Source organism: Acartia tonsa, chromosome 7 (genome assembly GCF_053477335.1).
Source record: "Acartia tonsa isolate MP-2025a chromosome 7, ASM5347733v1, whole genome shotgun sequence".
Lineage (NCBI taxonomy): Eukaryota > Metazoa > Arthropoda > Copepoda > Calanoida > Acartiidae > Acartia > Acartia tonsa.
The window spans coordinates 26,963,029-26,979,084 of record NC_137266.1 but is presented as its reverse complement, the minus strand read 5'-3'; the positions used below and the strand labels follow the sequence as shown (position 1 = coordinate 26,979,084).

General features: G+C 33.2%; 1 protein-coding gene across 1 annotated transcript; it reads right to left on the bottom strand.

Moving 5' to 3' along the window:
- Window positions 1–6,239: 6,239 nt before the first annotated feature.
- On the bottom strand, window positions 6,240–12,970 carry LOC145325168 (uncharacterized). Its single transcript, XM_080168030.1, has 3 exons — window positions 12,667–12,970; window positions 7,325–8,639; window positions 6,240–7,078 (listed from the first exon to the last, which is right to left on the bottom strand). The coding sequence occupies exons 1-3, from the start codon at window positions 12,793–12,795 to the stop codon at window positions 6,912–6,914; spliced, it is 1,611 nt and encodes a 536-aa protein (XP_080024156.1). The 5' UTR covers window positions 12,796–12,970; the 3' UTR covers window positions 6,240–6,911.
- Between the last annotated feature and the right edge of the window lie 3,086 nt (window positions 12,971–16,056).

Here is a 16,056-nt window from a genome sequence, read left to right as displayed (position 1 = left end):
TTTTAGTTTTTTAAAAGCGAAGCTTTTCTATATTTAGGTTCGGTACGTCTGTCCGTCCGAGACAGATAGCTTTTTTCGTTAATTTAGGCATGTTAGAATTGTCCTATCGATTTCAAACTTTGCATAGAGATTCCTGTAGTAGTTAGGAACGATTTAGTAAGCGTAGCAACTCTATAATCATTACCAGAATGTCAGAACGTCCATTTTAAACATGTTGTTTTGTACTTTTTTAACAACAAATATTTTTGTGATCTAATTATCCGTTTGATCTGATTTTTGGTATATCGATTCCTGTGACAACAAAGTACAATATTATAAGTAAAGCAACTCTATAATCAAGTCATAAAAATGTAAGTATGTCCATAAACAGTATCCTGTATCAAGCAGTTTTTCAAAATATTTACTTACAATTTTGCTTCGACTTTTATATTCTGATTATTCAGTTTTGACACTATACAGGTCACGTGTTAATATACGCTTGTCCTACCGTTTCATTGCTTCGCTTTTATGGATGTTGTCATCCTTGTTTTCTTAACAGTTAAGTCTATACATTAGATTACCCCCTCCCCCCCCCCAAAAAAAAAAAACCATCACTCGCCAAACCTCCACAATTACTAGAAAAAACAAGTATGACAACATCCATAAAAGCGAAGCACTGAAACGGTAGGACAAACGGACATTAACACTTGTATAGTGTCCGAACTGAATAATCAGAATATAAAAGTATCGAAAAAGTCGAAGCAAAATTTAAGTAAATTTGTTGGAAAACTGCTTGATACAGGATAATGTTATGGACATACTTACATTTTTAGGACTTGATTATAGAGTTGCTTCGCTGAAATATTGTTCTTTGTTGTCCCAGGAATCAATATACCAAAAATCAGATCAAACGGATAATAAGATCACATACAAATTTGTTGTTAAAAAAGTAAAAAAAATCAACATGTTTAAAATGGACGTACGGACATTCTGGTAATGATTATAGAGTTGCTACGCTTTCTAAATCGTACCTTACTACTACAGGAATCATCATGCAAAGTTTGAAATCGATAGGACAATTCTAGCATGCCTAAATTAACGAATAAAAGCTATCTATCTCGGACGGACGGACGTACGGACCGACCCTAATTATAGAAAAGCTTTGCTTTTAAAAATTTTAAACCCCCCACCCTCATATACCGATTAGTATAATGATTCATAACCTGACCCTCTGTACATTTAAAAAATCACGAAACTTTATATAATTTTGAATAAGAAGAACGAAATCTTGTCTGACGTACCTAACAATATGAAGGCAGTACTTCACGTGATGGACTCGATCCAAGTAAAAGTTGAAGGCTAGAGTTATTACTCTAGAGAGATAATGTCCAATGTGAAATTCTGCAGGAGGATGGCAGAATTGTAAAGACTTGTCATTGGTTAAATTAAACTGAAATTTTCTAGTTTCTCACAATAGAGTTATTTAGTTCTTTAAACTTTCACTCGAATCAAGTCCATCACATGAAGTACTGCCTTCATATTGTTGTTTCACATCTATGTTTTATCTGTGCATTGATAATAAATTTGCTTTATCTTTTGCAATCGTTATAAAATAATAAAAATCCCTTTATGAATTTAAGTTAATAAAATTATATTTTTTTCTTGAATTTCTATTAAAACAAAAAAATAATATCTCGGACTTCAAATGTACATGATTTATATTCTTTAATTCGTAATTCGTATCTATTATAAACATTTAAAATACATAAATTCATAGTTTGTTTCATTTTTACCTCGAAATAAATTATCTATAATAAAAAGTAGAACGATGTCTGTGTGTCTGTCTGTTTGTAGCGAAGGATATCGCTGAACCGATCGGGTTCTCCTTTACAGGGTAGCTTCTCGGGAAGGTTTATAACTATTTTCTTGGTGGGTGGGACACCCCCAACCCCCCCAGAAAAAAAAATACCCCCCCGGCCCCCCCCCTAAAAAAAATCAGCTAGTCCTATTATATAAAGTAGTAAGCGTTTTTTGTCTGTCCCGAAGGATCTCGCTAACCGCTGAACCGATATTGTTCTCCTTTACAGTGAAGCTTCTGATAGGTCCTGGGAAGGTTTTAAACTATTTTTGAGGAGGGTGTCTTTACCCCCCTCCCCCACAAAAAATATTTCTTTACTCTTTTGAAACTAAAATTAAAATTGGATGAGGTCGACTTTTCCCCCTGCTACCTTAAGTGCCCCTAGAGGCTTTTAGGGGCGTAGCCGCTAGTTATATATAAAGTAGTACGTAGACTGTGCTACTTTCTGTTAAAAGTAGATTTTATGAAAAAGCAGAGCTTAGTTCTGTTGGGCCTCTTCCTCACACTACAAGACTACCAAGTACCCCCATCATCTTAATTTATTTCAAACGAGTAATGGGGGTAACTTGGTAAGGGCTTACCTTTGAAACCTGGCGTTCACAGGGTTTTACCAGGGGGCCGTAAAAGAAAAACATTTAGGGAGTGAAAAAATAGGGGAAGGCAGTTTTAAGAAAGTTGTAGACACCCTACTTGTGTACGCTAATGCATGAAATTATCATTAATTGTGATTCCTGTTATGATAAAGCCCTATGTTATAAGCGCAGTAACAGTCAACAACTATATCAATTTGAAAGACACAATACAATCTGTCCCGATTTTGTATTACTTTTGCGGAACATTTTTCCAGTAACGTCATATTTTTCTTTCCCGAAAAAGGGAAGGGGGAAAGAAAAAAAGGGAAGGGGGGAAGAAAAAAGAGATGGGAGAAAAGGGGGTTTTCCCCATCTCTTTTGAAGAGATTTTCTTCCCCCCTTCCCTTTTTCGGGAAAGAAAAATATGACGTAACTGGAAAAATGTTCCGCAAAAGTAATACAAAATCGGTACAGATTGTATTGTGTCAATTTGAAATGCTAATCAAAAGTGTTTCTTTTTCTGCGTTCTTAAAAGAGTTTTCATATAAAACGCCGGGCTACTCTCAGACTTTAAATGTTCGTTTGTCGCATCGTCGCTTATTCTCATTGTTAAAAGCGAAGCTTTTCTATAATTAGGGTCGGTCCGTCCGTAACGGATAGCTTTTTTCGTTAATTTATGCATGTTAGAATTGTCCCATCGATTTCAAACTTTGCATGGTGATTCCTATAGAAGTTAGGTATGAGGTAGAAAGCGTAAGCAACTCTATAATCATTACCAGAATGTCCGTACGTCCATTTAAAATATGTTGATTTTTTTTTACAATTTTAACAACATATTTGCAGGGATAAGGGATAGGAAACCTGGCCATAAATTAGGTCTCGGCCTGGTTTTGAAAGGGATCATGCAACTTTTACCATTTGCCTAATTTAATGACCTTACTGGCGGACGGCTCATATTGGCTACCGCTCTAAACCAATAGTGTTCTGTGATTTGGGCTTGTTTTGTATCAACCAATCACCAATTGGCGGAGCCAATTGGTGATTGGTTGATACAAAACAAGCCCAAATCACAGATGGCGGAAATTTTAGAAGCAGACAATTATAGAAAAAATAATGATTTCGTCTGCTACGAAAAAATAAATATAAATGGTGTTAGATCACATTAGTTTAATTATTAAATCTGCTTAGAGTTAAACATTAAAAAAGGGCCACATAGAAAAAACAAAAATAACGGGATTATTTTTTTGGAAAGAAGGTAGCTACGAATTTTCATTTGGTAGTTTATAAATTAGATGTTGTATTTTGAATTTTAAAAATTTAGTACGGAAATGATACAACACCTTCACCCTAATTTTTGTACAATACAACACAGTACAGATATATCATTATATTATATCCAGTATAGTATCCAAAGAACTTGATAGAATGTTACCCAAGTGCATATTTATTTATTTATTTTGAATTTTAATTAGCAATGAAATTTTCAAATAAAATTTTTACTCATTAATAAAAATGCAAATAATACAAACTAAAATCTGTCTGAGGGAAACCCAACGATAGCTTTCTGACAGTTCAAATTACCAAAGTAAAAGATAAACAAGGATGACAACATCCATAAAAGCGAAGCAGTGAAACGGTAGGACGAACGGAAATTAACAATTGTATAGTGTCAGAACTGAATAATCATAATATAAATGTATAAGAGTCAAAGCAAAATTGTAAGTAAATTCGTTGAAAAACTGCTTGATTTAGGATAATGTTTATGGACATACTTACATTTTTAGGACTTAATTATGAGTTGCTTCGCTTATTACATTATACTTGGTTGTCCTAGGAATCAATATACCAAAAATCAGATCAATCGGATGATTAGATCACTTAAAAATTTGTTGTTAAAAAAGTAAAAAAATCAACATGTTTAAAATGGACGTACGGACATTTTGGTGATGATTATAGAGTTGCTACGCTTTCTAAATCGTACCTAACTATTAAAGGAATCACCATACAAAATTTGAAATCGATAGGACAATTCTAACATGCCTAAATTAACGAAAAAAGCTATCCGTTACGGACGTACGGACGTACGGACGGACGGACGGACCGACCCTAATTATAGAAAAGCTTCGCTTTTAAAAATTTTGGGAGAGAAAAAACTTCATTTTAACAAAAGCCATTAATATATAGGTTTATAAAAAGTTATGTTTTTTACTTTAAACTAGCTACCTGAATTTGATTCTATACTTTATCTACACACACACACACAGCTTTTTCATTAGCATTTTATACGAACCACTGCGCTATCCCAAAACTGGTTTATTAGGCTAGAAATAGGCCTAGGCTTGAAATAGGCCTGAAATAATATTTTCCTACGTTTCCCATCCCTTATCCCTGCATATTTGTATGTGACCTAATTATCCGATTGGTCTGTTTTTTGGTCTACTGATTCCTGGGACAACAAAGTACAAAGTTATAAGCAAAGCAACTCTATAATTAGGTCCTAAAAATGTAAGTATGTCCATAAACATTATCCTGTATTAAGCAGTTTTTCAACAAATTTGCTTTCAATTTTGCTTTGACTCTTATACATTTACATTCTGATTATTCAATTCTGACATTATACAAGTGTTCATGCCCGTTTGTCCTACCGTTTCAGAGCTTCGCTTTTATGGATGTTGTCATCCTTGTTGAATTTCGCTTTAATGGAAAATAATATCAATATTTTTTTTAATTTACCCCTTTTTAAGAATCTAAGTAGAGTGAAGACTAGAACAATGGCTTATTATAATGTGACATATAGGTTTATAATCTACTTATCTTCTATTATTAGAGGATTAATTCTCTGAGATGAACATGTATGAGCTTTCTTAATAATTCATTCAAATCCATATATAATTTGCCCTGCTCTAACTAACACCTGCATATTATGGTGTGCTATCTTTTCCTCAAAATGTATAAAATCATCTGAACAGCAAATTATTACTACAGCGCTAATTATCTCTGTCCCCTATTTCTATTTAATTAGTAAACGGCCCTGTTATGAGTTTGATATTTTATCTTTTTGCAAATTTGAAGCACTTTGCGAAAGTGATAACCCAACATAAATTATCATCTTAAACCTATTAATAAGGATAAGTCAACTTTTTTTTACATTGTCTAAGACAATATATGTCATTTTAATTGTTAGCTAAAGTTAAGTTCTATTTCCTTCATACTTTAGTAAATTCCACAGGAGCGATACTTTCCAGTTGAATTATATATTCTTTTTAGATATTAATAATACTACAATTTACTTTTATCAGAATTGATTTAAATAAGCCCAGTTAAAAAATATTGTTCTTTCCTCATTTTTCAAAGCTTAACTTTTTTCCTACTCACACCTTTGATTATTATGGTTAATATACAAAAAGGCACTTTTAAACATGACCAAGCTAAACTAAATATGTGCAACTTGTAAATTAAGAATTTTAATATAAGACGTTTCTTTCTAGAAAACTATACGTACACACACAAATTTTTATGTGATAATAATTATCCTATTTATCTAACGTTTGGATTACTGATTCCTAGGACAACAAAGTACAATGTTATAAGCAAAGCACATCTAGTCCTAAAATTGTTAGTATGTCCCCAAACAGTAACCTGAGTAAAGCAGTTTTGCATCAAATAACTTGAAATTGTGTTTAGACTTTAGTTGACACTCTACAAGTAGTATTGTATATTTTTTCTACCGTATATTTTTAGAGCTTTGCTTTTATGGATGTTGCCATTCTTGTTTTACAGATATACCTTAGAATAGCAGCATATTTTGAAAATTAAATGAAAAATATGAATCATATTTGTTTGATTTATTGATCAAATTATTAAATGTTACAGTTAAATAAATAATAATAATAAACACAACAATATTGTGGACTAGAGGCCAGGGGAGAGGCCGGGAGACAGGCATACATATATGTTAGAAATATACAATACCAAATTTAGTGGCTAAAATGGCTTTACATTTAGTTCAAATAAATTTTTGTTAGGTTAAAAATATTAGGGTAAAGTTTTGGAAAATAATTTTTTTTGTAAAAAAATCTTTCTAAATTAATTTAGCACTAAATTTTGGAACATTTTACAGAATGAATACTATAAGATTTTATGGCCTTTGCTAAGTTTTAGTTAATAAGACTTTTATATTGTAAAAACTCTTTATGAATCTACATAGCAAAGGCTTCAAATCCCGCAGAATCACAGATTAGAATTATAAAATTCATATTAGATTACAAGTCCAGTAAATTTTAATATTATTATTAGTAAAATATTTCACTTTGTTTAATAATACACAATGGTCTAGATTTGGATTTTCTGTCTTCTAAGGTTTTGTCTTCTTCTATTTCGATACCAAAGTGTATTTGTCACAAAATATATAATTATATATATAATAATAAAATAAATAAGCATAAAGGTTGATCTGACTGGATGAATAAAAGAATGGATAAAACATTGGAAACTAATTGTAACTAGTTCCTATTATTCTCCACATCGTCTATCGTCCTTTCAATCCAGTCTGAATAGTTGGGCACCTTTGCATATATGCCGTACTTGCCCTGCCGGCCGCATCCCTCGCCAAATGAGGTGATACCGTAGATTGTCCACCTGTTGTTCTTTTGACATAACAATGGACCACCTGAAAATAATAAAGCTTCATTAGTATTTGTGTAAACAAAACAAAAAGTTTTGGATTTACTAAATTTCATGTCTATTTCTTAATGTCTTATTATGCTCTAAATTATTTCTGCAATACATCTTATCTTTGAAAAAAGTAATCAAAACTAACTATACTTTTAGATCCAATTGTCTTTGTTACAAATGAAAATGAAATAGCAAAACTTACTCCACATATGTTCTAGATTTAAAATATAAATATTTTTACCTGAATCTCCAGCGCAGCTATCTATCCTGCCACCCTTGTAGCCAGCACAGAACATGTTGTCAGTAATATAATAATTCTTGTAAACACTCATACAATCACTCATGGGAACTATGGGCACCCTGGCCTCATGTAGCACTTCAGTACCAAAAAAGTGCGACTTTTTCTCCTTGCCCCAGCCGATGATGGTACAATGTTCTTGGTCCGGCAGGGCTTCATTTTGTTCAGGTAAACAGGCGAGACCTGCGTGAGGACCAAGAATGACGGGCTCTGGTAGCTCCAGCAGAGCAACATCATTATCCACAGTGTCTCTGTTGTAGTCAGGATGAATGATGGCACGCTTCACAACATATTCCTGTTCTGACCCCTCGTGTACAACCAGATCATGTTCGCCAACACGAACAATCAAATGCTTCCTAACACAATGGCTGGCGGTCAAAATCCACCTTGGATGAATAAGAGTGCCGCCGCAGAAAGCCTCGCGGTATTTGTTAAGCAGGACAATTTGCCACGGCCAACGACCAGGTTCAGCCTCGCGGCCTCCAATAATTCTCAGGGCCCAGGCAATGTCCGTTGTCTTGGGGAAGCCATCAGGTCCAGGTTTGCCTATATTAGGATTCCTTATGCCACAAGTGCCTGAGAAGTCTTGTGGCTCTGGCTTAATACCAATGTTGGAACTGACACTGTTCAGGTTATCAATTTCTGTCCGCAGCGGGAAGCCATCCTCGTTGGAAATATCCAGAGACTTGCCGGACTTGTACCAGGACTCGCACTGGCTATTTTCGCGATAGCAGTAAGCCTCCTCTGTGACCGCATTATTGCCGCAAACCATTGGAAATCTGCAGGCTTTCATCCGTGTTGTTTGACACAAATCTGTGCAAGGAGTCCATTGAGTCCATTTCGTATAAAATCCGCGGTTACGCTTCAAATGATTCTTTGTCTTGCGTCTCAACTTCTTCTTGCGGACAATGTGAAAGTCACGGCCGCGACAACGGTCAGTATGACAACCGCGCTCCATCTTGATAACTGCAGAGCCACAAATATGTGGCACTGCACAGCGACGCTCGCGCTTTTGCTTGCATTTGCGGGAGCAGCGAGACCAGCGCGACCATTCAGCATAGATCTCCTCGATTGCCATCTCGTTGGGGTCTAAGTGTGTCGGATCTTCTCCAGATTTCAGTGTCAGGTTAAATTTTGGGCTGACACGACCGTCAAAGTCTGTAGACGCAGCGCTGCGGATCCAGGAGGCGGGGATTGACGAAGTTTCTCTGGATTTGACCAAGTCAGCGTTAGACACCATAGGTAGGTCTGACACATTCTGAAGAAATAAAAACATGTTAGAAATCATTCAATAAACAAGTAAAATAATAAAATGTAAATAAGCCCAAAAGGTATTTCATATGTAAACAAATATTATAGCATAATAAAGTCATTGAAAATGTAATCATCCTTAATGAAGATGTAAACTAAACAATAACAAACTCAAGGAATTTTGTTTGTTTTGATACAAACATTAACTATTATGTATTATGCATATTCAATATGTGTCTGATTAGTTTTACCAATATGACTTTAATTGTTTTGGGGGCCATGGTAATATTTTGCTTCAAGAAATCATTTAGTAATAATTCTACCATAAGCAATATTTAAATGATTTATTGGGGGAGGGGGGAGGTGGAAAGGGCGTCCGGAAGTTTTTAAGGGTCATTAATCAGTTTTGTGAATACTCACACCCCCTCCCCATCCCCCATTAATTGTCATGAAGGACATATAATCGCCCCCCCCCCCTAACCTTCCTTAAATCCTTAATTTTCCCCAGCTCCTATTTCTATTTTACTCATTATTAGAAGCGTAGCTACTATATATACTTAGGTATGTGCGTACGTCATTAAGTTCTGTTCAAGTAAGCTTACATAAAAAGACTAATTCAGGCTTCAGCTCTTTTACAAGATTGGCTTAAAGTTTTTAAAAAATCCCATTATTAGAAGGCATAATTAAGCACTAAAAAGATGACAGTTGAACTACTACTTGACTGTACCACTTATGGACAGTAATATCCTTGTTCATGGAATACACAGGTGTTTTATAAATCCCCAATTTTATCTCGGGTTAAGAGGGGGCTTTCAGAAGTGGTGGGGTGGGGGAGAGGGGGGGCTAATCTGAAAATTTTGACCAGAAGTGTTTCTCTTAACAATACAAGTTAAATTTCTAAAGGGGGTGGGGTGGGATTCATGGGCAGGGGGTGGGATAGGGATTATCTCTGGCTAATGGGCGGAGAAAGGGGAAGTTGTATTAAGAAGATAGGGGGAGGGGGGGGGGGGGCAATAATAATAATAATGGTAAAATTATCTGAAATAATCTTAGATTATGAGTGTACACCCTGTTGACTCTATTTTTATACAATAAATACAAATATAAAATACAATAAAGTTGATAGAAAAAAAACAAATATATAATTCGTTCCATTTAAATTTTAAATTTCAGTTTTAAAACCAAATACGACAAGGTGAACCAATTTGCAGGGGAAAAATGCTTCTCGAAATTGAAATCCTAGACAACTTTTTAAAAGGATACTTTGGCGTATTTTCTTAAATTTATACAAAAAAATTTAATGGCTGGATTATTTTTCATTTTTGAAATTACACTACCTTTTCATACGGCATTCAATAGTTAAGGTACAAATTATATACTTTATAGGTAAAAAAAACTACCAAAAGGCTTTTTAAAGCTTGGAGCATCCCTTTATTTTAGAGATAGTGGCACATGTTTAGCTTAATATCACTTTTTCATCTGTGGATAAATCACAAGATCAAGATGTCTCCCAAGTTATTACAATTTTGTCTCCAGTAGCGAGAGCATAAACACTAGAAATGGGGGGAGAGGAGGGGAGGGGGGGTACTCTGTGAAAGGGGTTAGAACCACCAACACCCTTAAACCAAGACAGAATTTATCTAAATTCTGGCGTCTATATTGGTTTCAAATATAATAGACGCATGACAAGATAGATTAGTTTTCAACAAGATAAAATATCTTTTGATAATAATAAATCTTTTGATTTATGATAGAATATTAAATGTAAATTATAAATTCTCTAAATAATACAAGATTATCTATATATACACTCTATACTATTAGGTCTATTATGCTAATAAAGAATTGTAGATTTATTATGAAGATTTTAGTCTTGATCTAATATGTCTGGGTACGCGAATAACAAATAAACTGCTTGATAAGGCCTTAATTGTCTAATTGATATAAACCAATAAAAATCATTATTTCAAAAAAAAAATTCATATAATGCCAGAAAACGTTTTCAGAACATAATATTAAATATGAAGATAAAAAAAGGAATGCACTTTAGTTTTATGTAATTTAATATTAAAGCCTTAGTTTTAATTTAATATTATAAAGCCTACATGATATAAAGTACAATGTGATTGAATAATAAATTATCCACCAACCCAAATTACATGGTTAGTCTCCTAATTAAGAGATTTCAATTAGTCAATCATATAATTATTAGAACTCACTAAAAACCATGGGGTGTCTAATTTAGACAAGGGTTATGAGAAAAACATTAAACATTACAAAAAAATTAATATTTTTCTGATTTTTTTATGAAAAACATCTGTTGAAGCAATAAAACTATTTGCTAGATATAAAAATATTTCTTGAAAATTTAATAATTTAGTTTTATTCATTGTTAAAAGTTGAATATACACAATAAAATATTGGTATAGACAGATAAGTACAGGTGTTTCGTACCCTAGCCCTCCCCCCCCCCTCCCTTTTAACATAAAAACTGACTCCTATAATCAGAAGGATAAGGGGGGTAATCCTATGGGTCCCTAACAAATTTTTGTTAAAACATTTTTTGAAACTTAAATTTTCAATAATAAATAGAATGTTAAATAAAAAGTCTTTTCAAATAAATTTAGTTTTTCTATCTTATACAAAAAGAAACACTAAGAAAAAAAAACAACATTATTACAAAAAGCTGATGTGTAAGGGCTCATAAGATTATTCCATAAGATTAATATAAAGGGGATGAAAACAAGTAAAAACTGCATTAAACTGTCTTTTTATCATAAAAAAACTAATTTTGATAAGTTGAAATGAAAATGAGAGCATAAATAATGTACAAAGAAACGATGAATGAAAAAAAAGTAGAACAATTGTTTCCAAAGATGTAACTAAGATCTGTATAAGGATTTAGATGCACCATTTAGATAGACAAATAATCCTAAGCCATTCCAGATATCTTAATTTCTTTATCAACCAATCAAATGTGTTTTATTATTTACATATGTTTTTATTTTGATGCATATTTATAATTTTTAATCAAATTGTATACAGTAAAGTTATGGTTTATACGTTATGATCTCGGTAACCACTGAAACATATGAGCTTCCAATTTTTGGTAAGCTTTATGTAGGTCCTGGTATGATAAGTTTAAATTTTAGTCTTGTGATGCTTTTATATTATTCTATTTTCCTCCCTCCTCATAGATGCTAGAGCGCAGCCGCGTGCATAATATATTGAGTTAACATTTTTAAGAATCAGTTTGAAAAAAGTTAAAATTACATAACATAATGTAAAGCATCTTTTTATGAATGCATGTTATCTATTTTAATATAAATGAATGGCAAGAGTAGTTTGAATGAATGGTTTGAGTGACAGATGAATGAAAGAATTATCTGGGTATTGTGTGTATGTGTGTGTGTCAGCTTCAAAGTGAATGGTATCGCTTAATCCCTGACCAAAAAAAGTAAAAAGTAAGCATTGAAGTTAAGGTGTTGTAGTATACTGTTTCAAATCATGAATGATCTTTGAACGAGCCCAGATACCAGTGCAATTTGGATAGCAATATATTTAGATAAAAAAGTCAATCATTCTATCAAAAAAATGAATATGTGCAAAAATTGTCTTTATCTTTGTTTGTAAGCATTTAACAATGAATAAAGAATACAGATTGCATATACAAAACATAAGGATAGCCATAATAAATCTTTGTTACCATTTGTATCAACAAGAAAGAGACTTTTTGTTTGCAACTTTTTTATCTTTTTATATGCCATATAAATCCATGAGCTAATTTGATTACAGAGAAGTATTAAATATGCATTCAAGATGTATAGGTAATAAAGAAATTAATTTTATTGTATATTGAAAGCTTTAAAAGCTGCAAGTTAGACAAATTTTAAGACTTATGAATAGTATATCCATAACATAAACATCATTATGTCATTAATTTTTATTTTGTAAATAAAAAGGACATACAACATAACTAATAATAAATCCAAAAAACAATTAAACAAGAATGAACATACATTAAGTATACTTACTTTATTAACATGCAGATGAATTGTCAAAGCAGTCGTAACAGCTGCTAAAATTGTAGCCGTCAAGCCGATAATAACTTTATAGTACAAACTTTTTTTGCCGGCCATATTGGTTTGAACCCTTTCATACATTTTCACTTTTTTTATTTAGTTTTAACTTTCATATGTATATAAAATTGCCAATAAAGCACACTAAAAATCAATTCATGTTGGCATCTTTTTTAGAACTTGCTAATCTTATGATGCAGTGATTTCAATGCCTCTATATTCCAATAAGAACTGAAGAAAGAACTTAGAAAATTAGGGGGAGAGAGAGGGGGAGGGGGGATAATTCTTGCAGATTTTTAAGCCTTTCCCAAATAAGGGGCAAGTCATTGTAGACAGTGGTAAAGGGGTGATTTATTGGGAATAGGGAAAAGGTAGTAAAGGGAAGGGGGAAAGGATTATTGTGTTAGAAAAGGTGGCTTATTTCAGAAGAAAGATGGAGGGTGTCTGATTTTCAGTAGCGAAGCTACTATATGATATGCGGCATGTCCGTCGATTTTTGCAACCTTATTGAAGCGTATTTTACATCAGGTTATTCTCCCTCACTATCACGGCATTATCAAGGCCTTAAGGTAATTCAAAACCTGGCATCCCATCATCCTGTGATTAAGACGCTTAGTTGGTAGGGACTCAACCACCAGTACACAATCACACTAGCCATACCAATTGATATTACTCTCTCTCTATTTGAAACAAGCATGCTAAATTTAAAAATAGAAAAAGCTTCGCAACTACTGAACATAATTATTCTTGCAGGGGATTTATCAGGGAGGGGCAATTAACTTATTGCTGTCACCAAAATGGGTTAAATGATGAGTTGAGGGAGGGAAAGAGGGGCAGGGGGAGAGGGGTGGGGGGAAGGTGTTGTTTATGGGTGGGCACAATACACCACCACCTTGATTTATTGAATGTTGTTTTAAAAAAATAGAGAAGGGTCAAGAGTTTTTATTCAGTAGAGTGGATCAAATTTCCAAAAATTATGAAAATATTTTTTTTTTCGCTTAAAACAAAGTATTTGTCGTATAGAATCAGAGAAATTACAGAAAGTCTTAGATGTAAAAATTCAATTATTTGAAATACAAGGCATTTAAAAAAACAAATATTTATTTACATTCATAGATTTTTTCCTTGTTCATAATAAATTAAATAAAATTTTAAGTTTTTGTTGAAATATTTTATGTAATTTTAAAATTGTAGAATAACGGGCCATCCTAAAGGCATAGTGTAGACAACTTATCTGAATGATAAGTAAAGATTTCTGCACTATCTTTCTATCACCCACACATCTTACTACAGATAAATTCAGGAGTTTTTTAGATATACAAAAAAAATGGTTATGAAAGGGTGTCAAAACTGCTATTAAACATTAAAAAATGTAAAATTCATATTTTTCAGATGAAAGATTTATATATATTTTTTGTTAATAAGTAAAAATTGTGCAACCCTAAAATCAAAATTTGTAAAATAACCCAAAAAGTAGCATGAAAAGATGAAAATCTACTTTTATTTACTAATAATTTTTTATCAATGAGTTTCTGTTGATATATATAAAGATAGAATTTCGACATTTTACAATGATATATAAAAAAGAATCATTAAAGTCCAAAATTGAAACTATTACGTTTTTAATGTTAGTAGGTAATCTTTGGTACTAACAAATAAAACCTCCTGTTTGTCCAAGTGAGCTGTGCCTAGGGACTATCTATCTCTCTATGATCCCTGCCTGCAAATGCTAGACAGACTAGATGATAAAATTGATCACACTGATTTGCTGCTAATAATCTAAATATATAGAAAGCAAGGATGACAACACCCATGAAAGCGGAGCTCAACAAATCAGAACATTAACAAATATAAAGTAACAAAGCAATAATATTCAATCTATAATACAAAGTAGAACGATGTTTGTTTGTCTGTCTGTTTGTTTGTAGTGAAGGATCTCGCTAACCGCTGAACTGATCGGGTTCTCCTTAACAGGGTAGCTTCTCATAGCTCCCGGGAAGGTTTATAACTATTTTCTTGGGGGGTTAGACACCCCCAACCCCCCAAAAAATAAAAAATACCCCCCCTCCAAAAAAAAAAATTAATTTTTTAACTAAAATTAAAAATGATGGAGGGGCAACCCCCCCCCCAAAAAAAAAAAAAATTCCACCCCTCAAAATATTTGTTTTTATTTTTTCTTTTAAAATCTAAAATAAGAAATTGGGTTATCAAATTCGACTCCCCCCTCCTCAAGTGCCCCTATAGGCCTCTAGGGGGCGTAGCCGCTAGTGTTATATAAAAGCTTTAACAAAGATCCCCAAATAACAGGATGCTTGATATTGATATACTTAAGATATGATTATAGAAATGCTTTGCTTATAAAATTGTGCCTTATAGTCCAATTAAGTTCAAATCAAAGAAATGGGTTTAGGCTATTTAATTTCTTGAAGTCTTTGGGTCGGTTTTATGCTATTTATCTGGCCCCTCAAATACAATGCAACGATATCTATTAGGATGGGTCGATTTTGGACCTTTTTATCTGAGATCAAAGCGGAAATCTACAAATGATTTCTATAAGTATAATTCACTTTTGGATAATTTAAGATCTATCTTAAGTCTTAACCCTTAACGGTCGGGGGGGGGGGGGGGGGCGTTGAACGCCCCCCTTCCGGTTTTTTCTATCTCATTTTCTGTATGTGAAAGATAAAGAGCCCAAACTGCTTGACTTTTTAAGTATGGGTATGACACATAACTGAGAGTTGGAATTTTTTGAATATCTCCATCCTGGCGGGCACAGGATGCCAGCAAACCTGGCAGGGTCATCCAGGTAAAGAGCAAAAATATTTTTTTGACTAAAACAAAGCCTTTTATCATACTAAAATACTAAAAAAATCCTCTAGTAGTACATCCTTATATGAAATACAGGTGTTCAAGTCACTTTCAGGTTCCAGGTATGATCCTGCAGGTCCTGATCCTCCAGGTCTCCAGAAATCTTTAAAAGGCTCCTGTGGCCCCAATTTTTGACTTAGAGACTTCAAATTTTAAACTTAAGCTTTTCTCACATGTCTACAAAACGTATTAAAATTTCATGAAGATCCGCCGCCGTTTTCCCGCCGACCGCCGACTGCGGCGGCTGGCAGCTGCCAAGTACAGCTGCGGCCGCTGAAATTTATATTTTGATATTTCTAATGTAAAATTTACATAAAAATAAACATTTTTGGAAAAAAATTTTTCTTCTAGCTTCAAAAATAAGAAAATTACAGCCGTTTGAAATTTTTAAGTAAAAAAAGACCTAAAAACAAAGGTTGTTAAATAAAAGGGTGAAGGAAGCGAAAATTGACTTAGACTTATAAAAGGAGGGAAATT